The sequence below is a fragment of the Syngnathus scovelli genome, chromosome 19 (assembly GCF_024217435.2).
Source record: "Syngnathus scovelli strain Florida chromosome 19, RoL_Ssco_1.2, whole genome shotgun sequence".
In the NCBI taxonomy this organism is placed as follows: Eukaryota; Metazoa; Chordata; class Actinopteri; order Syngnathiformes; family Syngnathidae; genus Syngnathus; species Syngnathus scovelli.
Window position 1 is genome coordinate 6,728,434 of NC_090865.1, and position 22,988 is coordinate 6,751,421.

At 53.0% G+C, this 22,988-nt stretch overlaps 6 protein-coding genes across 11 annotated transcripts; 5 read left to right on the forward strand and 1 right to left on the reverse strand.

Annotated features, from left to right (window-relative positions):
* Positions 1 to 1,443: 1,443 nt before the first annotated feature.
* Positions 1,444 to 4,907, forward strand: rnf139 (ring finger protein 139). The gene is made up of 6 exons (XM_049751779.1): positions 1,444 to 1,792; positions 2,228 to 2,883; positions 2,956 to 3,103; positions 3,181 to 3,287; positions 3,363 to 3,614; positions 3,673 to 4,907. The coding sequence occupies exons 1-6, from the start codon at positions 1,630 to 1,632 to the stop codon at positions 4,441 to 4,443; spliced, it is 2,097 nt and encodes a 698-aa protein (XP_049607736.1). The 5' UTR covers positions 1,444 to 1,629; the 3' UTR covers positions 4,444 to 4,907.
* A 161-nt stretch (positions 4,908 to 5,068) lies between these two features.
* Positions 5,069 to 7,907, forward strand: LOC125987445 (serine/threonine-protein kinase SBK2). The gene is made up of 5 exons (XM_049751851.2): positions 5,069 to 5,327; positions 5,801 to 5,945; positions 6,046 to 6,248; positions 6,307 to 6,468; positions 6,543 to 7,907. Exons 1-5 carry the CDS (start codon positions 5,322 to 5,324, stop codon positions 7,146 to 7,148), a joined length of 1,122 nt encoding a protein of 373 aa, XP_049607808.1. The 5' UTR covers positions 5,069 to 5,321; the 3' UTR covers positions 7,149 to 7,907.
* A 378-nt stretch (positions 7,908 to 8,285) lies between these two features.
* On the forward strand, positions 8,286 to 13,042 carry LOC125987408 (epsin-1). 4 transcript variants are annotated; one of them, XM_049751782.2, is made up of 11 exons: positions 8,286 to 8,420; positions 8,787 to 8,852; positions 8,932 to 9,029; positions 9,209 to 9,282; positions 9,346 to 9,501; positions 9,590 to 9,718; positions 9,791 to 9,911; positions 9,979 to 10,154; positions 10,259 to 11,582; positions 11,704 to 11,796; positions 11,896 to 13,042. In XM_049751782.2, exons 4-11 carry the CDS (start codon positions 9,214 to 9,216, stop codon positions 11,907 to 11,909), a joined length of 2,082 nt encoding a protein of 693 aa, XP_049607739.1. In that variant the 5' UTR covers positions 8,286 to 8,420; positions 8,787 to 8,852; positions 8,932 to 9,029; positions 9,209 to 9,213; the 3' UTR covers positions 11,910 to 13,042. The 4 variants fall into 4 exon arrangements, with proteins under 4 accessions (XP_049607739.1, XP_049607737.1, XP_049607738.1 ...); XM_049751780.1 differs by having other exon boundaries at positions 8,301 to 8,420; positions 9,206 to 9,282; XM_049751781.1 differs by lacking the exon at positions 8,787 to 8,852 and having other exon boundaries at positions 8,320 to 8,420; positions 9,206 to 9,282.
* Positions 13,043 to 13,152: 110 nt separating this feature from the next.
* Positions 13,153 to 16,039, forward strand: LOC125987442 (germ cell-specific gene 1-like protein). Its single transcript, XM_049751842.2, has 8 exons — positions 13,153 to 13,394; positions 13,524 to 13,627; positions 13,705 to 14,071; positions 14,552 to 14,746; positions 14,803 to 14,862; positions 14,921 to 15,079; positions 15,151 to 15,262; positions 15,331 to 16,039. Exons 3-8 carry the CDS (start codon positions 13,876 to 13,878, stop codon positions 15,812 to 15,814), a joined length of 1,206 nt encoding a protein of 401 aa, XP_049607799.1. The 5' UTR covers positions 13,153 to 13,394; positions 13,524 to 13,627; positions 13,705 to 13,875; the 3' UTR covers positions 15,815 to 16,039.
* A 634-nt stretch (positions 16,040 to 16,673) lies between these two features.
* Positions 16,674 to 19,212, reverse strand: LOC125987469 (recoverin-like). Of its 3 annotated transcripts, XM_049751890.2 has the most exons (5): positions 19,076 to 19,212; positions 18,904 to 18,996; positions 18,451 to 18,833; positions 17,236 to 17,347; positions 16,674 to 17,158 (listed from the first exon to the last, which is right to left on the reverse strand). In XM_049751890.2, the coding sequence occupies exons 3-5, from the start codon at positions 18,829 to 18,831 to the stop codon at positions 17,073 to 17,075; spliced, it is 579 nt and encodes a 192-aa protein (XP_049607847.1). In that variant the 5' UTR covers positions 18,832 to 18,833; positions 18,904 to 18,996; positions 19,076 to 19,212; the 3' UTR covers positions 16,674 to 17,072. The 3 variants fall into 3 exon arrangements, with proteins under 3 accessions (XP_049607847.1, XP_049607848.1, XP_049607849.1); XM_049751891.2 differs by lacking the exon at positions 19,076 to 19,212 and having other exon boundaries at positions 18,904 to 19,069; XM_049751892.1 differs by lacking the exons at positions 18,904 to 18,996; positions 19,076 to 19,212 and having other exon boundaries at positions 18,451 to 18,897.
* Positions 19,185 to 22,637, forward strand: LOC125987447 (coiled-coil domain-containing protein 106). The gene is made up of 8 exons (XM_049751853.1): positions 19,185 to 19,203; positions 20,350 to 20,456; positions 20,955 to 21,092; positions 21,179 to 21,373; positions 21,469 to 21,615; positions 21,689 to 21,889; positions 21,965 to 22,125; positions 22,200 to 22,637. Exons 2-8 carry the CDS (start codon positions 20,417 to 20,419, stop codon positions 22,353 to 22,355), a joined length of 1,038 nt encoding a protein of 345 aa, XP_049607810.1. The 5' UTR covers positions 19,185 to 19,203; positions 20,350 to 20,416; the 3' UTR covers positions 22,356 to 22,637.
* Positions 22,638 to 22,988: the final 351 nt, after the last annotated feature.

The window sequence follows — 22,988 nt, forward strand, 5'->3', positions numbered from 1 at the left end:
ATGTTGACCTGCTGGCCGTTCCTGGTCACCTCAAACATCTCGCGGCGGAAGGCCTCAATGTGTGCCGGGTAGGCTTCCATCCTCCGGGAGCCGGCGCTGTGGATGCTCGTGGTGGGAGGAGGCCTCGGGGGGCGCCGACCCAGCTCTCGAAATCCTCCGTTCGACAGCGTGACAAAGAGGGGCTCGCCTCTCATGCATCATGTGACCAAAGACCAATCAGGTGAATAGCAGCTGTGTGATGTCATATTAAGGCCGGGACATTGCGGCCATGGCCTCTCAGTTTGGAGTTGGATCAACTTAGCCTCATTTGGCTTGTGGCGAGCCTAAAGTACCTTAAAGACTGAAAACAAAACTGAGGACAATTTTGATATTAGGGTTACAGAGAGTGAATAGGTGAGTTCTTCAGTGATACGTTCCAAAAACAAAAAAATTGAGAATCACAAATTTGGAGTACTTCCCCTTAAAGCTTGGACAATTACGTCCATCCATCCATCCATTTTCTGAACCGCTTAGTCCCCACGGGGGTCGCGGGCGTGCTGGAGCCTATCCCAGCCGTCATCGGGCAGTAGGCGGGGGACACCCTGAACTGGTTGCCAGCCAATCGCAGGGCACACAGAGACAGACAACCAATCGCACTCACACCTAGGGACAATTTGGAGTCTTCAATCGGCCTACCAAGCATGTTTTTGGAATGTGGGAGGAAACCGGAGTGCCCGGAGAAAACCCACGCGGGCCCGGGGAGAACATGCAAACTCCACACAGGGAGGGCCGGAGGTGGAATCGAACCCGCACCCTCCTAACTGTGAGGCGGACGTGCTACCCAGTGCGCCACCGAGCCGCCACGGACAATTACGTCCATCCATCCATCCATTTTCTGAACCGCTTAGTCCCCACGGGGGTCGCGGGCGTGCTGGAGCCTATCCCAGCCGTCATCGGGCAGTAGGCGGGGGACACCCTGAACCGGTTGCCAGCCAATCGCAGGGCACACAGAGACAAACAACCATTCGCACTCGCACTCACACCTAGGGACAATTTGGAGTGATCAATCGGCCTACCAAGCATGTTTTTGGGATGTGGGAGGAAACCGGAGTGCCCGGAGAAAACCCACGCGGGCTCGGGGAGAACATGCAAACTCCGCACAGGGAGGGCCGGAGGTGGAATCGAACCCGCACCCTCCTAACTGTGAGGCGGACGTGCTACCCAGTGCGCCACCGAGCCGCCCCGGACAATTACGTATCAAATCTAAATATGAGCCATTTATGTCGTTTTTTGTTGTTTTGTTTTCCAGCTATTCCAGTGGGACAAATATTCCGGTTTTTGCAGTTTTGCATGCAGTTGACGTTTCCTGCAGGTGAATCTTGTAGTTCTTCGCTTAGTCGTCAGGTGGCAGCAGTATCATCTCACGGTAGCGTGCAGTCGCTTATTTTGCACCAACGAAGAAGATGCAGCAGGAAAAGTTCAAGCGGCCCAAGATGGCGGCCGCGGCTGCTAGCGGGCAAACCAAGTCGAGCCTGAGCTAAACCGAAGAACCCAGCCTGCCAGCGAGCTACTTCCATGCCTTTGCACGCTCCGCGGACGTGCCGGTCTTCCCGGAGCCGCTGGGAACATTGTCTGTGAGCCCCGAGCCCCATGGCGTCCACTCAAGGCCGGCTAGGCCAGCAGGCCTTGGCGGTGCTCGATGTGGCTCTGCGGGTACCCTGCATCTTCATGATCGATGCCATCTTCAACTCGTATTACGAGCCCGGGCCGGGATGGGCCTCTACCGTTGGGAGCGTCTTGTTCCGAGTCGTGGGTGAGTGGCAAATGACACACGCTTCACAGCCGGGCCAACATTCGACAGACGCGCAGTGACACCTGTCAGTCACGCGCGAGCCGTCAACTTGACAGCAGCGTCACATTTGCCTCTAAGTCAATCGTGGCTCTCATGCGAAATGCTTCCTCAAACTACTGGTGACAACACAAATCTTCATCAAGTTTGTTGGCGTTCACCGTGTTCTGATGGTGCGCTGACGATCCACGGTTCGCCACGGGAGTCTCGTTTCATGAGAAGCAACGTGTTATCAATGTCAACTACATTTTTCGCCGAGCTACATACAACTTTGTTCAAATTGCGTTCCAACTTCTCGAGACTGTTTCAAGCCGTTAGCACCCTCTATTGGTGGACAACAAGTCGGTCAGCTATTTGTTGTCATTTGACAGAATCATTTATAGTAGCGCTGTTTCCCAGGCGTGCTGGTCTCCGGTGTCGTGCTGCTGCTGTCCCAGAAGGCCTTGTTCAAATTCTATACCCTCTTCCTGGCGGTGGTCCTGGGCGCGGCCGCCGTCCTGATCAACTACCACGCCACCTCGCACGTGGACTTTTACGGCGCCTACTCCAAAGCGGCGCTGGGCCTGCGTCCACAGGCCCGCAGCGGGCCGGCGCTGTGGCTGGGCCTGGCCGCTGTGCAGCTGGCGTTCGGCGTGGGTTACGTCTTCCTCTTGGGCCTGCGCTCATCACTGGCCGCCCTGGTGGTCCTGGATGTGATGGTGCCCGTGTGGGGGCTGATGATGGACCTGCCCCTGGACGTGCGGCGGCTGGTGGCCGTCTTCTCGGGCGCCGCCCTGGCCCTCAACACAGCCGCCTGCCTGGCCTTGCGCCTCAAATGGTTCTACTACTCGTGTCGCTACGTCTTCCTACTGGTGCGACACATGTACCGCATGTATGGCCTGCAGCTACTCCTCAAGGACACCTGGAAGAGGATCCGCTTCCCGGATGTGTTGCGGGTCTTCTGGCTGACCCGCGTCACGGCCCAGGCACTCATCCTGGTCTACGTGGTTCAGGCGGTGCGGAGGGAAAGTGGCGACGCCACCGGCGGCTACGGCGACCGCAGCTCCGACCCGCGGGTAAATGCTCGACTCGGCTCATTTTAGAACTTGCTCGGAAGTTGAGCTTTTGACGTCTCTCCCGTGCGTTAGGGTTACCTCCTGAGCTGGGACGTGTTGTGGGACGTGAGCAGCAACCTGATCATCTCCGGCTGCGACTCTACCCTCACCGTCTTGGGCATGAGCGCCGTTATCTCGTCGGCGGCGCATTACCTGGGCCTCAGCATCCTCACCTTCATCGGTGCGCATCTCCTCCCCTCTTCCTGCCGGTGCAAAATGCTCCCCAGTGCGCTTAGGACGCCTTTATGCCTCGTTCAGGTTCAACGGAGGAGGAGGATAAACGTTTGGGCTTCGTGGCGCCGGTGCTGTTCTTCATCCTGGCCCTGCAGACCGGACTCAGCAGTCTGGACCCCGAGGAGCGCCTGGTAGGATGCGCAAACGCGCCGCGGTTTTGGCAAGAACTGACAAAGCCTGGCTGTGTTTGTGCCGTGTCCGCAAAGGTGCGTCTGAGCCGCAACATGTGCCTCCTGCTGACGGCCATCCTGCACTTCATCCAAGGGATGACGGACCCGGTGCTGATGTCGCTCAGCGCCTCGCACGTCTCCTCCTTCCGCCGCCACTTTCCCGTGCTGCTGGTGTCGGCGGCGCTCTTTGTGCTGCCCGTTGTGCTCAGCCGCGCCCTGTGGCGCCACTACGCCATCAACACCTGGCTCTTTGCCGTCACGGCCTTCTGCGTGGAGCTCTGCCTCAAGGTGCGCTTTTCAAGGCCAACAAAATGTCAAAGCCAAACGTGACTTTCACATTTCCCAGGTGCTGGTGTCGCTGACCGTCTACGGACTGTTCATGGCGGACGGCTTGTCAGACGCGCTGTGGGAGAAGTTGGACGACTACGTGTACTACGTGCGCTCGGGCGGCAACGTCATCGAGTTCCTCTTTGGCGTGGTGATGTTCGGCAACGGCGCCTACACCATGATGTTCGAGTCGGGCAGCAAGATTCGTGCCTGCATGATGTGCCTGCACGCCTACTTCAACATCTACCTGCAGGCGCGCAACGGCTGGAAGACCTTCATCAACCGCCGCACAGCCGTCAAGAAGATTAACTCGCTGCCCGAGCTGCGCGGTGAGCGCCTGCGCCGCATCGAGGACGTCTGTGCCATCTGCTACCAGGACTTTGCCACCTCAGCACGCATCACGCCATGCCACCACTACTTCCACGCTCTGTGCCTGCGCAAGTGGCTCTACATCCAGGACACCTGCCCCATGTGCCACCAGAGGGTCAACGTGGACGACGCCCAGCACAGGGACGCCTTCTCTAATAATAATGGGGGCTACGCGGCAGCGCCGCCAGAGGCCCCAGCCGCGCCACCCCAGGGGCAGAACCCACCAGCCGAGGCGCGGCCCGATAACGGGCCGGCAGCAGCCGCTGCGGCGGCGGGCGCAGCAACGGCGGGACTGGACCTCGAGCTGTTAGAGGACAACGACAGCATAGAGTACGACGATGATGACTGGGGTGTGCAAAACGGCGGCACGCCTGTGGAGGAAGAGTATTTGAACGACGACACCGACACCACGGATGACTGAGGGGCGTCTCGGAGTTGGGCTTGGGCTTCTTCATTCAACATGTCCGGGATGAGCTTCAGTTCGGGGGAAAAATCCGCTACGTACTCGGCGATGCGCAGCGCGCTCCCTCTCGTCCGTTCAGTGCCCAGCTGAGGCGTGTGATGAGCCGCCACTGGTCTCTTGTGCGACCGTGCCTACATATATGTACGTTCTTGTACATGGGATTGAAGACGCGTGCACACGAGTGCTGAGTCGGCATCTTTTAATTCGGATCCCAATTAGAAGCACTTTTTGCAGACGCTGAAACCAACACAAATCGTCGCACACTAAAACTACTTCGTGAGGTTTGGACGGGACCTTGCCTTTGAGCACAAGTTGTCAACGCTGCTGTACAAGAATAACTTTGGGAAGGCACATGTCCACCTTTCCCTTTTGCCTGGGGAAAAAAAAAAAATCATGTCAATAAAATCGCGTTTGATATTGTCCCTTTTCATCCCATCCTCCTTTGTCAGCGTGATGAGCCGCAAGTGGTTTGTACGAATAACATCTTGATGCTTTGACATCTCGCTCCTCAAATTGGCGGGGTCACGTGGAAAGAGCTGGCATTTCGAAATCCGCCTGCTCCCGCCCCCCCTTCTTTGTAGCGTTGGCACTGATTCTCCAATCAGCTTCAGTCGCACACATCCACGCTCTCATAGCCAAGTGTGTGCGTGTGTGTGAGGACAGATTGTGCTGGCTCGACCAGTCTGCATCCAGCTGCTCACTCACATTTTGTGTGTACGACAGTGAGGGAAGGCTGCGGTCGCTGTTCTGCTTCCCTTTTTGGTGGTTCTGACCCGCTCCGGTAGCAGAGTGCACGCTTGCTGCTGAAGGGACAACCTTTGCATCGGAGCTCCAAAATGACGGTAACCTGACGAAAGTTGATTCCTTTAAGAGCACCCAAAAAAAATAAACATGGTGACAGCTTTAAAATGTTTACTGGATGACTTATGAGCTGTCAATCATTTTGTGAAATGTTCCACAGTAGGAGTCGCGTTCCAGATGGACACACGTGGATGCAGACATTCACACACACTCTCGCAGTACACGTACAGAAATACACGCTAACAGAGACGGTTGTCTCATGTAATGCGAGCGTCCCGCGTTGTTGTATGCTCGTTCTTCAAGTGCAGCTACTTAGTGGCCGTCAGCTATGCCGCTCTCCGCGTGCCTCCCTTAAGCCGCCCCCTGCCCTCATGTGACATCGACACCCTGCCTAAGTGTCCGAGCCGGCCGCAATGTGAGAGTGAAAGTTTTGTGCGAGAGATGAGCGCATCCAAAAGATTCGGCCGCGTTCCAGCTTGCGTCTACTGACTCTCCTCTGCGTGTGTGCGTGCAGGCGGCCACCCAGCTTCTGGATGACATGTGCCACCTGACGGCGCAGTCGCTCATCAGTTTGGAGACGTCGGAACACTTTAAGTTGGTCAAGTTGTTAGGTGAAGGGTCCTACGGGAAGGTCATGTTGGCCGTACACAACAAGAGCGGTGAGGCCCGCCCGTCGCCTGTGACATCATCAGCGACGTCACTGACAGCATGGTCGTCGACATAGCCGCGAGCGCTAATGATTCTAAGTGTGTGTTGCAGGAAGTCCGATGGCACTCAAGTTCTTCCCCCGCGCGAGCACGGGCCTGTGCTCGTTCTTGCGCGAGTACAACTTGTCTTTGAGGTTCTGCACGCACCCGTCGCTCAGTCGAGCTCTGGGGATCGCCTACACCACGCCATCACACTACGTCTTTGCCCAGCAGGCCGGACTCTTTGGCGACCTCTTCGATTTCATCATCCCTGAGGTACTCCTCCATCGCGACCCGGTCAAATGTTGGTATTTGAACTCGATGTCTGGCTCAGGTGGGTCTGGAAGAGGACCGTTGCCAGCAGGTGGTGTCGCAGCTGTGCGGCGCCCTGTCCCACCTTCACTCACTGGGCTTGGTTCATAGAGATGTCAAACCCGAGAACGTGTTCCTGTGCGATGCCGCCTGCAACTGGGTCAAGCTAGGAGACTTCGGGATGGTGTGTAGGTGCACGCGGGAGCACTGGCTCAGTCCTGGCACTATAATTTTTTACACCGGCGCGACCACCCACAGGTGAAGACACGAGGGACCAAAGTCCAGGAGGTGTGGTACCGGTCGCCCTACTGCACCCCCGAAGCCGAGGTGGCGCGAGGCTGCGAGGACGATGACGCCGACCGGCCTCTGAAGCCGGGGGACGAGAAGAAGAAGGAAAAGGAGCAGCGCCCGCGGGTCTGGACCTCGGTGGAGCCCGGCGTGGACAGCTGGGCTTTGGGGGTCCTCACCTTCGCCACACTGACCGGCACTCACCCTTGGTCCCACACGTCCTCCGACTGCGCCGCCTACCTCAAGTACCTGCGCTGGTTCGGCAAGGCCAAAAGTTTAGAGGACCAACTGGACGTGTGGGCCGAGCCACAGTGCCGGGTCCCGGCCGGCACCAAAAAGGGCCCCCTCGTGGCACCCCAGTTCACCTGCTTCACCCCGCTGGCCCGAGCCTTCTTCCGCCTGCTGCTGGACCCCAACCCGCCGGACCGAGGGCGGCCCGAGGATGCGCTGGGCTACCTGGGAGGCACCTGGATGACCGCCTGGGAGAGGCGACGCCTGGAAGAGCAAAGGAAGAAAAGCCGAGGGAGGGGAGCCCTCAATAAGGTCAAGGAGAAGGAGGGCCGGGGACAGAGGTAAACCTTTGTGTTAGCAGGTGAAGCTGAGGCGATGTGCAACAGGGGCACGTGTTGTTGATTTTAGCTTTAGCCCCAATTAGCATTAGCTTTTGCACTAAGGAGATGCCTGGAGTTGAAAACAGACTATGCATGAAGATCAGCGAGCACATTGACATCCGTCACGGCTTCATGTAACATTTCAACCACCGGTGCCCATCAGGATCCAGACTTGATCTTGATCGGATCAAGTCTGCTTTACCATGAAAGCGAGTTTGTGTCCAAATCCTACCATGAAGAATCCCACGGTTGCCTCGTGTCAAGCCCATTAACCATCCGTCTCTATTTTTGCCCGGCGACCTTTTGGTGCTTCATTCTTGGCGACCGAGCACATCAACTTTACTTTGTCGCCATAAACACGTCGGACACTTTCTTGACGTCCTGACAAGAACTCAGCACGCCTACACTGCCGTTTCCCATTTAGCGGCAGTGTCAGTATGAACAAACACACACGCAGAGTAGCCCCCCACTCCCACCTCAATTCAGAGTTCCAAAATAGACCTATGTGGACACATAAACTTGAGCCTGGGTCTTTCATCACCGGCTGTCTAGTTCGAATCCTGAGCCACTTTTCTTAATCCTCCAAAGTCCTACTTTGGACGATCTCACATTTCAAAAATGGCCTTGTAACGCTTTCACAGTGGCTGTTTGCTGCCTTTCACAGGGAAATGTGCGGTTGTTGCATGTCTGTCCCAATGTCGAAATTAAAACGTTATGTGACTGACTTGCGTTGCTTGCTCCGAGCACAATTATCTGAGCACCCGAGGTAGAAGACGCTCACTCATATTTGTGAGTGAGGCTGTAAAATTTACAGATTTTTTAAATTTAGATTAAATTTAACACCTTAGGCCTAGTATTTCATTTTCAGCTTTGCTATGGCATGCAGGACAAACACAGTACCTGAATAATATTTAAATTTTTAGTGAGTGTGGTCATTTTAGTGAAACATTACACAAAATAAATTCTGGCAATTTATACTGGCATGTGAGCCCAAGTAACACTGACGGAAAAATAAATTTTAATGTGGACAATTGAAAGAAAGACAATAGTTTAAAAAATGTTTTGGTTTTTTCTAAAGATTAATCCAAAGAAAGCATTGACTTTCCTTTTTTGGTCCTTTTCGTTGTCACGTTTGTACCGACGCCTCTTCCGGTTGGTAGGTGGCGACAAAGCGCGTTGAACCTGCTTTCGAGTACAACCCAAGCAAGAACGGGAAGATCCCTCGTATGTTGCCACGGTGAGTAGTTTTAATTTGCGCGACATTTCCGCGGCTGTATGGCGACGCCCGACAGTTAAGACATGTCCACCTTTTTAAAACATTTCCCCTTGGACTGTTTCTTGTTGTGTGGGATAAAAATGTTTGGTTTGGGGCTGATTTGACAGCTTGTAGCGCTCGGCCGCCGCCATGTCGGCTCCTGTCTCTCTCCGTGGTCCTGAAAATAACCAAACATTACAAACAGAAGACATTCACAGGCGTTTGTATTCTTTTTACTTGTTTCGTTGCGGAAATGTTCGTGCTTTGTCCGTGTTGACTTACGGGGGCCTCCAGACGGCGACGCCTAGCGTCTGACCCGGCTAATTATGGCTATTTGCTGCTGAACAGGAGCAGCCGATCTATGGCCAATATTGGAGAATACGTCGAGACTTCATCGCGTTTCCAACCCAAATTGTTAGTAAATTAGCTCCAATCAAGCTATTTGTTCTTTACCTGTTCTGACATTGAAGTTTGTCTCGACTTAATTTTTCAGCATTGAGCAGCAAAGGAGGTCAGCGTGATGAGCTGTTAGCTGCACTAGCTACATTAGCGATATTAGCCTTGGACAGCACAGCAGGACATCACTCACAGGTTTGTACACGTCAAACCGTGTCAGAAAAAGAATGGGAGACTTTTGGACAAGCTAAGACAAGAGCTTTGCTTCACTCCATGGCGTTGGCTCTCCTAGCGATGAGCAACTTCTGCAGCTCATTTTAAATGGTTCTCATTGGGTTTTGGTAGATCATAAGCAAACGGTTGTGTCCTAGTAGGCACCATGACGTCTTCCATGCTGCGCCGACAGCTGAAGAACCTGGTCCAGAACTACTCTGAGGCCGAGGTTAAGGTAGGTGGCGCCCGTGTGCAATGTCACTGAAGATGCAGGAAGGCTGATTCGGCTGTGGCACAGGTTCGAGAAGCTACGTCCAACGACCCGTGGGGCCCGTCCAGCTCGCAGATGGCCGACATCTCCGACCTGACCTACAACGTGGTGGCCTGTAATGAGATCATGACCATGCTGTGGAAGAGGCTCAAGGACGACAGGAACTGGCGGCACATCCATAAGGTGACTGCGACACCAACGCCGTCCGGCGTCACGCTTTGTACTTTTTTTTTCTAGGTTGTTTTTGGGAACTTATTGATGTGTTTGTCAGTCACTGACACTGCTCGAGTACCTGCTGAAGACGGGTGACGACCGTGTGCTCCTCAAGATGAAGGACAACATCTACATCGTCAAAGCCCTCACCGAGTACAGATTTGTGGAGAAAGACGGCAAAGATCAGGTCAATGCCACCAGCCACCAGCCACCCTCCCTTGCTCACTTCCTGCCTCCGCTGACATGAACGTGCATCCAGGGTTCAAACGTGCGAGAGAAGGCCAAAGTGGTCCTGGTCCTGATGGAGGACGACGACAAACTAAAGGAGGAGCGGGACTTTGCTGTTAAGACTCGAGAGAAGACGTCCAAAGGTTCTGCGGGTAAGTGTCTCGGGCCCGCGCTCACTCGTTCTGTCCCGCGGCTCATCCGGCCTTCTGGTGGTGGCAGCCTCATCCTCAGACGTCGTCAAGGACCCCAACTATAAGCCATGCTACGTTGCCGGCGCCTCGGGGCTCCCGTCGCTGGACAACATTCCCTCGGTGGCCGACCTCACCGCCTCCTTCGCCGCCCGCAAGGAGGAGCGCGTCAAACAGGAGCAGCAGAAAAAGGAGGCCGAAAGGAGGGTGAGCGTGCCGACGTTGCCACGGCGCTCCTTTCTGCTCCTTCATTTTGTCTGCTTTTTCTCTTCGAAGTTGCACATTTGTTTTTATTTGCTGCCTCTTCTCAGGCCAACATGTCAGAAGACGAGCTGAAATGGGAAGATGCTGGAAAAGGAAACTCCGTTGCGAATCAGGCCTGGTCAGGTCAGAAGACGGAGGAAGACGGTAAGGAAGATGCCAAGCCTGACCCCTGGGGGGCCCCCAAGGCAGCCCCTGATCCTTGGGGCGCCTCAGATTCAGGTCTTTCTCAAACTGATGACAATTCTTTGGAGAGCGCTCAAGTTTCGGACGGCCATCCTCTTAAAGCACAAACAGACACGCCAGACCCCTTTGTGGCACAAAACCACGCCCCAAAACCAGCAGAATCCCTCCAGAATCAGACCGAAAACCAAGAGGACCCCTTCACTGCTTCCAACAATGACCCATTCAGCAGCTCAACGGAGCGGCACTTGAATGCACCCCAAGATGACCCCTCTAAAGATAACACACCCAAAGATGACCCTTTTAACACCCCAAAAGGGGACCCATTTAGCACCCCTAAAGACGACCCCTTCAACGCCCCAAAAGATGATGCTTTTACTACTCCAGAAGGGGACCCATTCAGCACCCCTAAAGATGATCCATTCAGCACCCCCAAAGACGACCCATTTAATACCCCAAAAAATGACCCATTCAACACCCCGAAAGTTGACCCATTTAACACCCCAAAAGATGACCCATTTAACACTCCAAAAGACGACGCTTTTAGCACCCCAAAAGACGACCCATTTAACACCCCAAAAGACGATGCTTTTAGCACCCCAAAAGATGACCCATTTAACACCCCGAAAGACGATGCTTTTAGCACCTCAAAAGATGATCCATTTAACACTCCGAAAAATGACCCATTTATCACCCCAAAAGACGACCCATTTAATACACCTAAGAACGATCCCTTCAGCACCCCGACAGACGACCCATTTAGCACCCCTAAGGATGACCCCTTCATCGCCCCAAAAGATGACCCATTTGCCGCCCCTCTCGTGTCAACTTCCTGTGAAGAAATTCCGCCTAACGACCTCAGCGTGCCCCCAAAAAATGACCCATTCAGCACCCCAAAAGATGAAGAAGTCTCGGCACTCCCTGAGGGCGACCCTTTCTCGGCGCCACCCGACGAGGACCCCTTTTCCGGCCCCGCATCGTCCCCCAAAGACGAAGAAAAAGGCGGGACGTCGGATCCCTTTGCCGCGCTTCCACTGAGTCAAAGCGGGGGGGACGCGTGGGGGGCTGCCACTGACTCTGCACCCCCCACCGGCTCGGACCCGTGGGGGTGTGGTGCGTCTTCCCCCGTTGATGATTGCGACCCGTTCGGAGACACCTCCAAAGCTCAAAATGACCCCTGGGGGGCGCCAGGTAAGACACCACACCATCTCTTCATTTGTCCAATTTGTCATTTGAAAGAATAAATGCTCCACATTTTCTCGCTATAAAGAATGTTTGCGTCAATAAATAAGCTTGTGTTGTTGTGATGAAGGTTGCGCCGATGCAAAGGATGTCCTGGGGTCTCCGAGCGCCCCTCACCCGGGTGATGACCCCTTTGGAGACTCCAAAAGCAGAGCAGGCGCAGGTAAGCCATCTCAGCATTCTCATGTCATTCCAACAAAAATTCCATTCTGTTATTCCTATTGATTATGAATGCTCAATTTGTTTTTGTTGGTGTCCAAAGAAAACTCTTTTTAGAATCTGGACTCGCCGTTGCTTTTTGGGCTGGGCAGCGAGGGTGTGAAGCTTCTGGACTTGAACCGCCTGAAAACTGCGCCTCCATCCCAGCATGTCGATATCCCGCCTATTGCCCCTCAGGACAAAGCCCCACCCCCCCAACTAAGGAGAGGTAGTCCCCGAGTGTTGTGATGTTTCCACGGTCATGTGACGAGCAGGGAATGGTGCAACTCGTGAAAATGAATCCATTCGTTTAGCTCCTCCTGCTCGCCTTGTACTCTCGCTGTGGTGTCGTGTTGTTGTGTTGATGTTATTAGCATTAGCATTGCGCTAACTCCGCACCCCTCCCTTCCGGCTGGGACAAATGGCATGGGCCGCCTTTACATTTTGTAGCCCCAACGGGTACGCAAACGGTCAATATGTACGCATTCACAATCACGTGTACATTTGCACTCATGCACACATGCGTTACCTGCAAGCGAGCCTGTTTCCACACATCTGTAAAGCAAGTATTGTGTGATTCTTGTGTGTGAGTGTGTGTGTTAACATAATGACACATGAATCTTTCCATCAAGTATTTAATTCATAGCTTGAATATTTATTGGTGCGGGGTGTGCAGCAAAAATGAAATTTAATTGTTGTTGCTGACGATGATGAGAAATTATGCTTCATAATTCATCAGATCATGACCAGACAAGTGTATCCAGACAAATGAACTACTACACCGTATCTTTTATTTGTCATTTTTTTAAAGGAAAACCTTATTTTTGCAGTGTGTGTGTGTGCTGTAGGAATTACATTTATTTTTTATTGCTGTAATTTTTCACATATTTCTATTTGAATGTTTTCTGTCATTTGGGTTTCCGTTTGAAGACTTTCTGAGTGTGACCACAAGAGGGCGACAAAGATGTGGCATGCAGGCGTTGCATACATTCGCGAGAGATATTTATTATTGTCGTGATGTAAATAGTGACCTGCGGCTGTTATATATTCATGTTGTATATTGTTCATAATAATAATTAAATACCAAGTTCCGATTTATTTATTGAATATTTATCGATTCAGCAAACTTCAGATTGTTCTTGTTTTGGACCTAAATGAAATGGTGATGATGATAATGTCATGCTTGAGGATAAACCAAGTAAGTAATCAAATGTGTCAGCGTTGTTATTATTTACTTTGTTTCCATTCTTTATCTTATGCTGCTGTTTCAACATTTTGTCAGCATTCGGTACCATGTTGTCAGCAGACGCGACGGGTCGCCGAGTTGATCGGGTCTCGCCAATGACTTGATTGGTGCTATCGGAGCCCGGGTCAAAGTTGATGTGCGAGTGCACGGGCGCGTTCTGAGCGGAGCCTAACGACAGATGGACTTGTGATGACTTGTGATGATGACTCGCCAGGATTACGCCAAGAAAAGCGGACGGCTTTACCGTGCCACACCAGCACCCGGACGGACGGATGGACGGACGGACGGAGGGGAGCGGAGACAAAGTGCTCATGCTGGTGAGTCATCAAGGCATTTCAAGAAACAAAATTATCCATATATTCATTATTTTAGCACTCCGTGTTAGGTTTTAGTACTTGCTCATGTTTTAGCATTCCGACTTGCTTAGACGTTCTGTTAACTTTCAGTATTGACCAGAGGCCAATTTTGGAAGATCCCGGCATCACGTTGAATACGTTCATCGCAGGACGACTCAGCGGGATGGGAGAGGGTGTCCGCTCATCATTGTCAGGTGAGTCATGAAACAAAAAGGGAGGGTGCCTTACTCGATCCATTCTGAGGTGGAGCACGTGCTTGGTCTCCATTAAGGTTGGGAAACTGCCATGTAGCCGGAACCTTCGGCAAAGTGCCGGAAAGTGACGTCCGTGCATCCGCCTTTGCCATCCGCCCGTTTCTTAAACCTCCTGGCCCGGGTTTGGCCATGCTGCCGCGTCTCTGAGCCTGGTCTCCAGCCGGCGAAAGGAAGCGGAGCTGTCGGCCATGTTGGAAAATATGTCCCGCCGACAGCGTTCCTTGCTGTCACTGGCGTTGACCTCGTTGGCCCTCAGCTTGTCCGTGTCGGCCTTCTGCACGTCGTACTGGTGCGAGGGGACCCACAAGGTGGTCAAGCCGCTCTGCCTGTCACCCGTCAAGATGAAAAACTGCGGCCAGAACAACAGCCAGCCCTACACCACAGGTCAGAGCGCTGCCTAGTGGCAAAGCAATTTATCGGGTGCTTTTGATGACAATAGCCGAACTGACTTTGGGGTTTGTTTTGTGGCAAAGTTGAGAAGGAGCACGCATCAAATTGCTGTTGTGACACATACGGTCGTTGTTTTATCAAACAGCGGACTGGCGGGGATTCTCGTAATCCCCGAAAGCTTTGTTGCTAATCTCCCAACTCTTGTGGATTGTGGCAGGCTTATCTTTTTTTTTTTTTCAGCATGTGCTATACAATGTTGCACATGTGTGGGCAGCGTCGCCCTAAGGAATCATCAGATTAAGAGTTTCCCGATGAAGGGCCAGGATGCAAAGCAGCACGCAATCCTCCTTAAACCTTGACGTCATCATGCTAGGTGGCTACGTGTTAGCCTTAAAAGTCAGGCCCGAGATCGGGTCTTGGAGGAAACTTCTGTAAACTGAGAGACTCTGAAAATTGTCACCGCCCCCCCCTCAGAGGCCCCGACGCCGGACCCCAGGAACCCGCCGTCCAATGTGACGCTGACGTGGCTGCAGAAGGAGCAGCTGGCCATCCTCAGGAGGAAGCAGCTGGCCAACGCTGTCCACTACATCTGGGAGACAGGCGAGGACAAGTACATGCTGCGTTACTTCCACACGGGATTCTGGCTCTCGTGTGAGAGGCACAACGAAGGTGAGTGTCCGTACAGGAAACGGACGGCCGTCTGCTGATTGCCGTTTTTGTTCCAGGGGAGGACCAGGTGGAAAAGTGTCGCAGCTTCATCGAGCTGACTCCGGGCGAGACTCAAGGTCGGTGCCGCCTCAGTCGGCCGGGCGCCACCGCTGACGCACGCGTCTGCCCCTGTAGGTGTGCTGTGGCTGTCGGTGGTCAGCGAGTTCATGTATATCGGCCTACTGGCCATGGGCTTCTTGCTCATGTGGGTGGAGGCCATCTGCCTGTGCGCCAAGAGGGAGATGAACGCCCTCAAGATCAACGCCTTCGCCGCCATGTGCACCGTGCTGTCAGGTGCCACGCCTCTTTTTATTATTTTTATAATACTGCAATCCACATCAGCCAATCCTCACCCCCCACCCCAGGCATGATGGGCATGGTGGCACATATGATGTACACCACCGTCTTCCAGATGACCGTCAGCATCGGGCCCAAAGACTGGAGGCCTCAGACATGGGACTATGGCTGGTCCTTTGCGTACGTCTGCACACACGCGTCGTCCTCAGAATTCCTGAAGCGTTGACGCTCCGCTCTCCCTCCTCCAGCCTGGCGTGGCTGTCGTTCAGCTGCTGCATGGCGGCTGCCGTGGCCACGCTCAATTCTTACACCAAAACCATCATCGAGATGAAGCACCGCGCCCGCGTACGCTTGGACGAGGTTCGCGCCGCCGCCCGCGCCCCATCCTATGAGGAGGTGCTCCGCGCAGGGGGCGGTCTCTATTCAGTCAGCCAGCTGATCCAGCTAGGCCAGCGGGGGGCGCTCCTGGACCCACTGTGGCCGCGGGGGGCGGGCCCCGCTGTGGGACCGCTGGCCTGCGGGGCCGGCGGGGCGCTGGTGGGCATGGGAGTGGCGGGGATGGGGGTAATGGGCGTGAGTGGGGGCCCGACGGCGTCGGAGGCGCGGCCGGCCGATCCCGTGGACGGCGTCCTGGTACTGGAGGGATGCGGCGTGGACGGATGCGAGGACTGCGAAAGGGAGCTGGACCAGATGGACTACCTGCACGAGGACAAAGATGGCTCGCTCTGCTGACGCTTGCTGGTTTGGAGAGGAACTGCATGACACTTGACAGGAAGCTTTTTCCAGACTTCTGGAGAACAAACTCGTGTGATGCTGGCTCAGGGAGAAGACGTGACGAGAAACCACAGACCACTTTTTTTTTTCTACTTGATGGCCCCGTAGACGAGATAAGACATGACCAGTGATGACATGCATCCAAAACTGTGTTGAGTAAACGCGTTGCTTCCTCACCCTGCAGCAACGGTGTCCCGTGTGTTCATTTTCCACCGCTTTATGACGTCGGCGGTGGGACCCAGAAGGAAAAAAAAAACAGGTTCCGCCTCGCTCTTTTCATGTTCGGGGTTCCAATCTCGGCTCTGTCCTTCTTTTTCTTCAAGCGTGCCACAGGCTCTCGTGTAAAGGGGAGGAGGATTTAGTGAGCGCTGCATTTAATGAGCGTGGTGGCAAAGAACGAGCGCTTTGGACCTGAGACAGATGCTGTGCACAAGATTACACCGATAATCTGCACAAAACGAGCGGGTGATTGACAGCTCATCGAGGTCGTTATGTCCGTAGCCTCTCATTACGCCAGTAAAAGAGGAGCGTTGATGTGACAACAGGAGGAGAAGGAGGAAGATTCAGGTCAAGAAGACGGCAGATGTGAAAGCCAAGCTGGGCTCGGGTCAAAATTAATCTTTTCTTGTGCGTCGCAAACACTAGACTCAAGCAGACTCAAGGAGACGCAAAACTGGGGTGCTCTGAACTACGACAAAACATTTAAAAGTCCCTGGCGGCAAATATCTTTCATAAGGTGAGCGCAAAAAAAAAAAAATGCTAGAGATTAGAAATTAGTCCGTTCTTTCTCTGGCAAAAGGACAAAAAGTGGCACTGCTGGGGTTTCAATCAACGTTTATTGACAACAAGAAAAGAGCAAAGACAGATTTGGCCTAAGACGCAAAAGTACACGGCATGCGACGAGGGGCGGAGAGCGAGCGCGCTCACTCTTTCTTTCCAACGTCACGCGTGTGCCCGTTAGGCCCGTGGTTACTCGATTCTCTACCGGACATCACCATCAAGTTGCGCTTTCTTCTAAAACAAAAAACTTGATGCCGCATCTATGCCATGATGATGGTGTCACAATCATATCAGAGATTTTCATTGGCCCAAATCTAAGATAGGGGAGGATTCATTGCTGTACGGATGACGTTCACATGCACTTAAAAAAAAAATACGACGTAAGCATTGATTGCAAATTAACGCTACCGCTGGTGAGAATTGCCGCTGCGTTCGGCTACTTGAGTGGCTCGTACTGGATCAAGCGGAGGGCCTCGTCGTTGTCCAGAACCCCTTGGATGAACTCGCCCTCGGCCACGCGCTCTGAAAAACACAACACGCGTGACAAAAGACGCCAACAACTGACGTCAAAGTGAGTTGTCTCCCATTTTTGCCCTCACCGTTTTCTGCCTTGTCAAAGAACTTCCAAAGTTTTTCTGCCCTTTTTTCGGCTGTGTTTTCATCCTCGGGAAGTTTGTTCACCTCGTCTTTGGGAATCAGCTTAAAAATGGCCTGAAACGCACACACAGACGCACGGCTATATTTTTTTCTCTTGACCTATCCATAGAAAAAAAAAATCAATAGCATCACCCTTAAAACTGTAACTTGGATCAACTCAACCCAATTTTCGGTTGTTTTGCAGGAAAAACAAACCCAGGAAGTTGGCCAAATTTAGCACCTTGGTCCAATTTTGACCAAAATTATGTAGTTTTTGAGCGCTTAAACACAGATTTCTGGAGTTAGAGCGCCCCCTGGCTGCGCCATCCCCTGCAGCATCGCCATCATCTTCGTCATCATCTTCATAACCGTTCTGGAAGAAAGCCCGAAGAGCAACGCAGCCGAGGTGGCCTTGTGCTATTTTAGGTTCCACTCGAGGCTGAAAAAGTCCTTAAAAAAAAAAAATTGTCACTCGCGTAATCCGACAGCGTCTGCACAAACCGCCCAGCGGATTAGCAGTTGATTACCAGATGAGTTTGTCGGGCTCCCGGATGTCTTTGTTCTCCCTTGCCTCCATCAGATCAACTTTCATCCCACAAATTAAAAAAAAAAAAAAATAGCAAACGTCCTAGTTTTTTTACCAAATGACCTGAAACCATCAGCCAAGCGCACCGTTTGAAGTTTTCAATCCAGAAAATGGTCACCATTAATTTCATCTAGAAATTGATGCATGGATCAATTTAATTTGGGGAATGGACGCACAAATCAATAACTTCAGTTGTGTTGCGGGACTCGCGATGTATCCATCCTCTGCCCCACCCGCCAAGACCCGATGGAAGGACCTTCTCCTGCCCGCAAGTCCGCCGACACGAGAAAACCAGCTTTACAGGTGGCCTCAAAGAACTCGGCCGGCTTAACATGTTTATTGGCACCAATTGGAGTCTTAATCCTGCGTCTCCTGCATGTGGACTCTTCATGGCTGTGATCACGCTCGCACATCTCGCACGCACGCGGGTGCCACCTTGACCCGCGCCGACGATGCGTGGCGAATCGAACGTAAAGATGCAATCAGAAATTTTTTGAGCCCTAAAAGGCAAATTTGGACGCGAGTGATGCTTTGGCGCCATCTTGTGGTCAATCGTAAAGCAGCACGTTTAGTCCGCCCACGCCGAGCTTACCGTGCAAATTTCCTTGACCTCGGACTTGGTGATGTATCCGTTCTTGTCCACGTCGAAGAGCGAGAAGGCCCACTCCAGCTTGCGGGTGGTCTTTCCAGTGGAGGTCATGTGCAGGGCGATGATGTACTCCTTGAAGTCTAGGGTGCCATCGTCGTTGGTGTCGAAGGATCGGAAGACGTGCTGCGCGTAAGTGTTGCCATCGCTATCCGGGAAGAACTTGCTGTAGATAACCTCAAACTCCTCCTTGGTGAGGCGGCCGGTGGGGCACTGCCTCTTGAAGTTGTCATACCACTGCGTGATCTCCGTCTCCGAGAACTTTGTGTGGAGCTTCAGATCCTCCAGGATCTCCTTGGACACAGCGCCACTCTTGGAGTTTCCCATGACTGAGGAACACAGGTGGCAGCAAGTGTCCTGGCCCGAGTCTTTTCAAGTAACTTGATTGAAGTCTCCTACCTCTGGCTGCTGTTGATGATCAGATGAGATGAGATGTTTGCCTCCAAACTGGCGCTTGCGATGGGGGAGCCCTGCAGAAGAACTTCGTCAGTCCTGGGAAGGAGGAGAAGGAACACACCTCATTGTCTCGCTCAAACTTGCTTCATTTGGTGGTGCCGCTTTTGTTGCTTACCTATGCGTGTGTGGCAGCAGCAGATCTGTGTGGGACCGACAGGAATCTGCCGAAGCAACCCGCCTCCCCCCTCTGGGATTAGTCAATTAAAGACCATCAACCTGAGGCGGGGCCACAGGAGCGCTCATGTGAGTCCTATCATCGTACACATACACACACACGCACACGCACACACAAACACACACACACACACACACACACACACAAGTAATGATTTTCAGGGATTGCAGGATCAAGGCCTAATTTTATTTTGGATTTATTTTCACTTTAAATTGTGACACATTCTGTGGGAGAGTCAGAACATTAACATGGCTTTTGCATCTTGACTTTTTCCCCCACTTCTGAATACCAGACACCCCCTCAACCCCCCCCCCCCTTCAAAAGAAAATCGAACTGATGGAAGTGTGTGTGTGGTGTACGTGTATGTGTGTGTGTGTGTGTGTGTGTGTGTGTGTGTGTGCGTGCAATGATGAGATACCACAGGAGAGTGGCGACGGAAGTAAAACAAACATCAGCTGAAGCGATTAAAAGAACGCGAGACGTAGGCTTTGCAACTTTTGACCTTCCAGCGGCCTAAGACTTAGCCTGCAAATCCAGCAGGTGACACTCAATGTAGCTTAAGGGGTGGCGGCGCCATCTGCGCAACCTGCCTTCTTTGACAGGCGCCCGTGGGCAAATGAGGGAGAAGACTGGGGGTTACCCACTAGCGTGCCAAAAATGATTGACACCTTTAGCCGCGCCTTCTTGCTCTCATTGGTTGTTTTTCCTTGGGCCCCGAGCTCGCAAATCGCCTTTTGAAGTGGAAACAACTTTCTCCCCGCTTTGCACCAGCAAGGGAATCCTGTGATTGACGAGGGGGCGGGGAGATTAGCGATGGGCGGCCAAGGTGGCGAGGTGAGGCGGCCTAAAGAGGATTTGGCAGCGGAACAAAGCGGCTGTGGAAAAGGCAACGGAAAATTGGCCTTCCAGTGGCGTCAAATCGCCTTGACCGGACCTTGGAGGTTCTATTTTTAGAGGCAAAGTTCAAGCTCATTGTCTTTACGCTGACGAGCAAGTCTTCATCACCACGGTAACACAAAGAAGCTACGCTTTCCTGCGCCCCTCCCGTGTGTGACGTCTTCCCACCTTTTAGCGTGCGACGTGCGCGTCCGCGAGAACGAGCACGGTTTGCATCCGGGTACTTGCGGCAAGGCGGGTAACTGCGTGGTGCGCACGCGCGTAAGTCTGCTCACCTGTCGGGACCTCTTATAATCAAGTAATTGTTTGCATTACAGATGTGTAACCGTTCAACATCCGCGCGAGTCTCTGGTGAAAAACGCGCACATCGACGGCATCTGCACGATGAATCCAGCAAGCAGCTCGGACGATCCAAGCGCGCCAGGTAACTTTGCATGGCTGACAAACGTTTACAAATGCTTTATGAGTAATAACATCAGCTTGCGATTATTTTTTTCGCTGAGATTTTTGTCATTTTGCCCCCCCCCCCCCCACACACACACACACCTACCGCAAAGTTGTAGTGAGTCAGTCAAGGCGCAACCAATGATTTGCGTTATGACTCGTTTATTCATATGACGAATTGACGGCCATGGCCAGCAGCTAGGGGAAGCCTTTCTCCGCCTATGTACAGATCAAGTATGACGGTTGGAGGCTACCTCTCAGGTCAATGTCAGGTATTAGCTGGTGCAAGGTGGTAATATGCCTACTGCTTAGTTCAATCTCAGGTGAGACGCAGCACCAGGCGGAGCAATTTATGGCTATGACACGGGTCCATTTCAGGTCACAGATTGACGTTGGGAATGAAATTAAGGATCTGGTGAGAGATTAAATGAAATGTCCTCTTTGTTTAGAGTTAAGATTCTGTTTCATGTGTTATTAGCTCACGTCGCGGTGGCGACGGCAGCTGGAGGAGGAGGAGGAGGAGGTTTCTCCCCAGAATCATACGATGGATCTTTCCCCTTGGAGGAAAGCATGGAGAGGCCCGCGTCCTGCCAGCACGGCCAGCACATGATGGACGGTACAGATGCTAAAGTGAAGAAAAACAGTGTTGTCCCTTTGCAAACTCCTGGCCTCCTATAATCCGGCCATGGCCTCCCCACGCAGAGCCCGGCGCGCAGGAGGCGACCCCCTCGCCGTACGGGCCCTTCATCCTGGTCTCCAATTTGCGGGCTCACCTCTACGTGGCGCTGGAGAAGAACGCCTGGCTACAGCGGCGCATCGAGGAGCTGGAGGAGGAGCGCAACTTCCTGCGCTGCCAACTGGATCGCCTCATCGTGGGCGTGCGGGGGGGGCTGGAGGGTGAGCAGGGGGTCCGACTGTCATATTTTTTAAGGGGGGAAATCGCCAATTTCATGTCACGAGAAGCAAAAAAAAAAAAAAAAAATTATTTCCAGAGTGGTGCGGGGGCACTCAGCGCGGTGTGACGATTCAGACTGATGGACCCGTTTGCCCCCCCTCTCCCATGACCACCCGCTCTGGACTGATCCGCAAACGCCTGCCGGGCCCTGTGCTGCTATCTCACCACGGGCCCGCCATCCCCGGTAAGAAAATAATATACATCATTTGCCTTTCGGGATGAGAAAGTCAGAGCGAATCCTTGCGGCTGGCCCGCAGTTAAGCAGGAGATTCGCCTGAAGGAGGAAAGGTTCTACACGGACGAGGAGTACCTGGAGGAGCAGGAGGAAGGGGAGGGGGAGGAGGATGAGGACGAAGGGCAGGACTCTTTGCTGGAGGTTGGTAGCACCACGAGGAAGGGCCGCGGGGTGAAAATGAGGAGGATCTTCCGCATCACGCACAGCAGGGAGAGGCAGAGAGGTGAGAGGTCGCCCCTTTGACAACGGCCGGGCGGGCCCGATTGCCTTTGATTTGGGGTGTGCTCCCCACATGCAGTCAAAGACCCGGAAGGGGTTCTGATCCGCTATAAGAAGATCCTGGCAACCTACCAGCGCGTGAGGAGCATGTCCCGAGCGTTCCAGATCCACGGGGTGGACCGCAACACCATGGCCTCCACCTCGCCCATCGCTGAGCTCCTGCTGGTGGCACCGGACAAGGTCTCTGCTTTCTAATAATGTGTTCTTCAATGTTATGTTTAAGCGAAAATAAGTACGACCCCTGACCTTTGCAGATGGACGTGGTGGGCGAGTTTGAGGCGGCCAAGGAGAAGCTGCTGGACTACGCCAGGCGCTGCTACAAAATCATGGATGAGCAGACGCACGTCAAAGTGGAGAAGATGAAGAAGAATCACAAGCTGCTGCCCATCTCCTACCGCTTCAGGAACTAACCAGAAGACAATTGGTCGCACTGATTTCCTCCAGGCTGTCACAGGAAGCCACTTTAGGGTTTCCTTTCTTTTTATTTGCACAGACTTTGCTCCATTTTGTCCGGCTCCAAGTCCAGGACAAATGGTAAGAAGTGAGAAGTGTTAAAGATCCATTTGATTTCTTCAAGTTTGCACGGCACAGTTTGTGTTCTTCGAGAAGTCGGAAGAGCAAAGATGTCGGAAACTGTATTTAAGTTGTGGGGTCTTCATCGTCGTAGTCGAATAAAAGCACACGTTAAAAGACTTGTTTTGAACTAATTTGATTCTGCAACATTGGATGAATTGAGAGTGACACAAATGTGGAGCGGGTGGCTCGGTGGGGCACTGGGTAGCACGTCCGCCTCACAGTTAGGAGGGTGCGGGTTCAATTCCACCTCCAGCCCAACCTGTGTGGAGTTTGCATGTTCTCCTTGGGTTTTCTCCGGGCACTCCGGTTTCCTCCCACATCCCAAAAACATGCTTGGTAAGCAGATTGAGCACTCCAAGTTGTCCCTAGGTGCGAGTGCGAATGGTTGTTTGTGTGCCCTGCGATTGGCTGGCAACCGGTTCAGGGTGTCGCCCGATGACGGCTGGGATAGGCTACAGCACACCTGT

Excerpts from the sequence above, each read along its gene's own strand:
- rnf139 (XM_049751779.1), top strand. The coding sequence starts at position 1,630 with ATGGCGTCCACTCAAGGCCGGCTAGGCCAGCAGGCCTTGGCGGTGCTC. Across the intron at positions 3,104-3,180 it reads CAGCATCCTCACCTTCATCG|GTTCAACGGAGGAGGAGGAT; the intron begins GTGCGCATCTCC and ends TGCCTCGTTCAG. Across the intron at positions 3,288-3,362 it reads TGGACCCCGAGGAGCGCCTG|GTGCGTCTGAGCCGCAACAT; the intron begins GTAGGATGCGCA and ends GTGTCCGCAAAG.
- LOC125987445 (XM_049751851.2), top strand. Across the intron at positions 5,946-6,045 it reads GGCCGTACACAACAAGAGCG|GAAGTCCGATGGCACTCAAG; the intron begins GTGAGGCCCGCC and ends TGTGTGTTGCAG. Across the intron at positions 6,469-6,542 it reads AGCTAGGAGACTTCGGGATG|GTGAAGACACGAGGGACCAA; the intron begins GTGTGTAGGTGC and ends GACCACCCACAG.
- LOC125987408 (XM_049751782.2), top strand. The coding sequence starts at position 9,214 with ATGACGTCTTCCATGCTGCGCCGACAGCTGAAGAACCTGGTCCAGAAC. Across the intron at positions 9,502-9,589 it reads ACTGGCGGCACATCCATAAG|TCACTGACACTGCTCGAGTA; the intron begins GTGACTGCGACA and ends TGTGTTTGTCAG. Across the intron at positions 9,912-9,978 it reads GACGTCCAAAGGTTCTGCGG|CCTCATCCTCAGACGTCGTC; the intron begins GTAAGTGTCTCG and ends TGGTGGTGGCAG.
- LOC125987442 (XM_049751842.2), top strand. The coding sequence starts at position 13,876 with ATGTTGGAAAATATGTCCCGCCGACAGCGTTCCTTGCTGTCACTGGCG. Across the intron at positions 14,072-14,551 it reads CAGCCAGCCCTACACCACAG|AGGCCCCGACGCCGGACCCC; the intron begins GTCAGAGCGCTG and ends CCCCCCCCTCAG. Across the intron at positions 15,263-15,330 it reads GACTATGGCTGGTCCTTTGC|CCTGGCGTGGCTGTCGTTCA; the intron begins GTACGTCTGCAC and ends TCCCTCCTCCAG.
- LOC125987469 (XM_049751890.2), bottom strand. The coding sequence starts at position 18,831 with ATGGGAAACTCCAAGAGTGGCGCTGTGTCCAAGGAGATCCTGGAGGAT. Across the intron at positions 17,348-18,450 it reads AGGTCAAGGAAATTTGCACG|GCCATTTTTAAGCTGATTCC; the intron begins GTAAGCTCGGCG and ends TGTGCGTTTCAG. Across the intron at positions 17,159-17,235 it reads CTTTGACAAGGCAGAAAACG|AGCGCGTGGCCGAGGGCGAG; the intron begins GTGAGGGCAAAA and ends TGTGTTTTTCAG.
- LOC125987447 (XM_049751853.1), top strand. The coding sequence starts at position 20,417 with ATGAATCCAGCAAGCAGCTCGGACGATCCAAGCGCGCCAG. Across the intron at positions 20,457-20,954 it reads GGACGATCCAAGCGCGCCAG|CTCACGTCGCGGTGGCGACG; the intron begins GTAACTTTGCAT and ends ATGTGTTATTAG. Across the intron at positions 21,374-21,468 it reads CGTGCGGGGGGGGCTGGAGG|AGTGGTGCGGGGGCACTCAG; the intron begins GTGAGCAGGGGG and ends AATTATTTCCAG.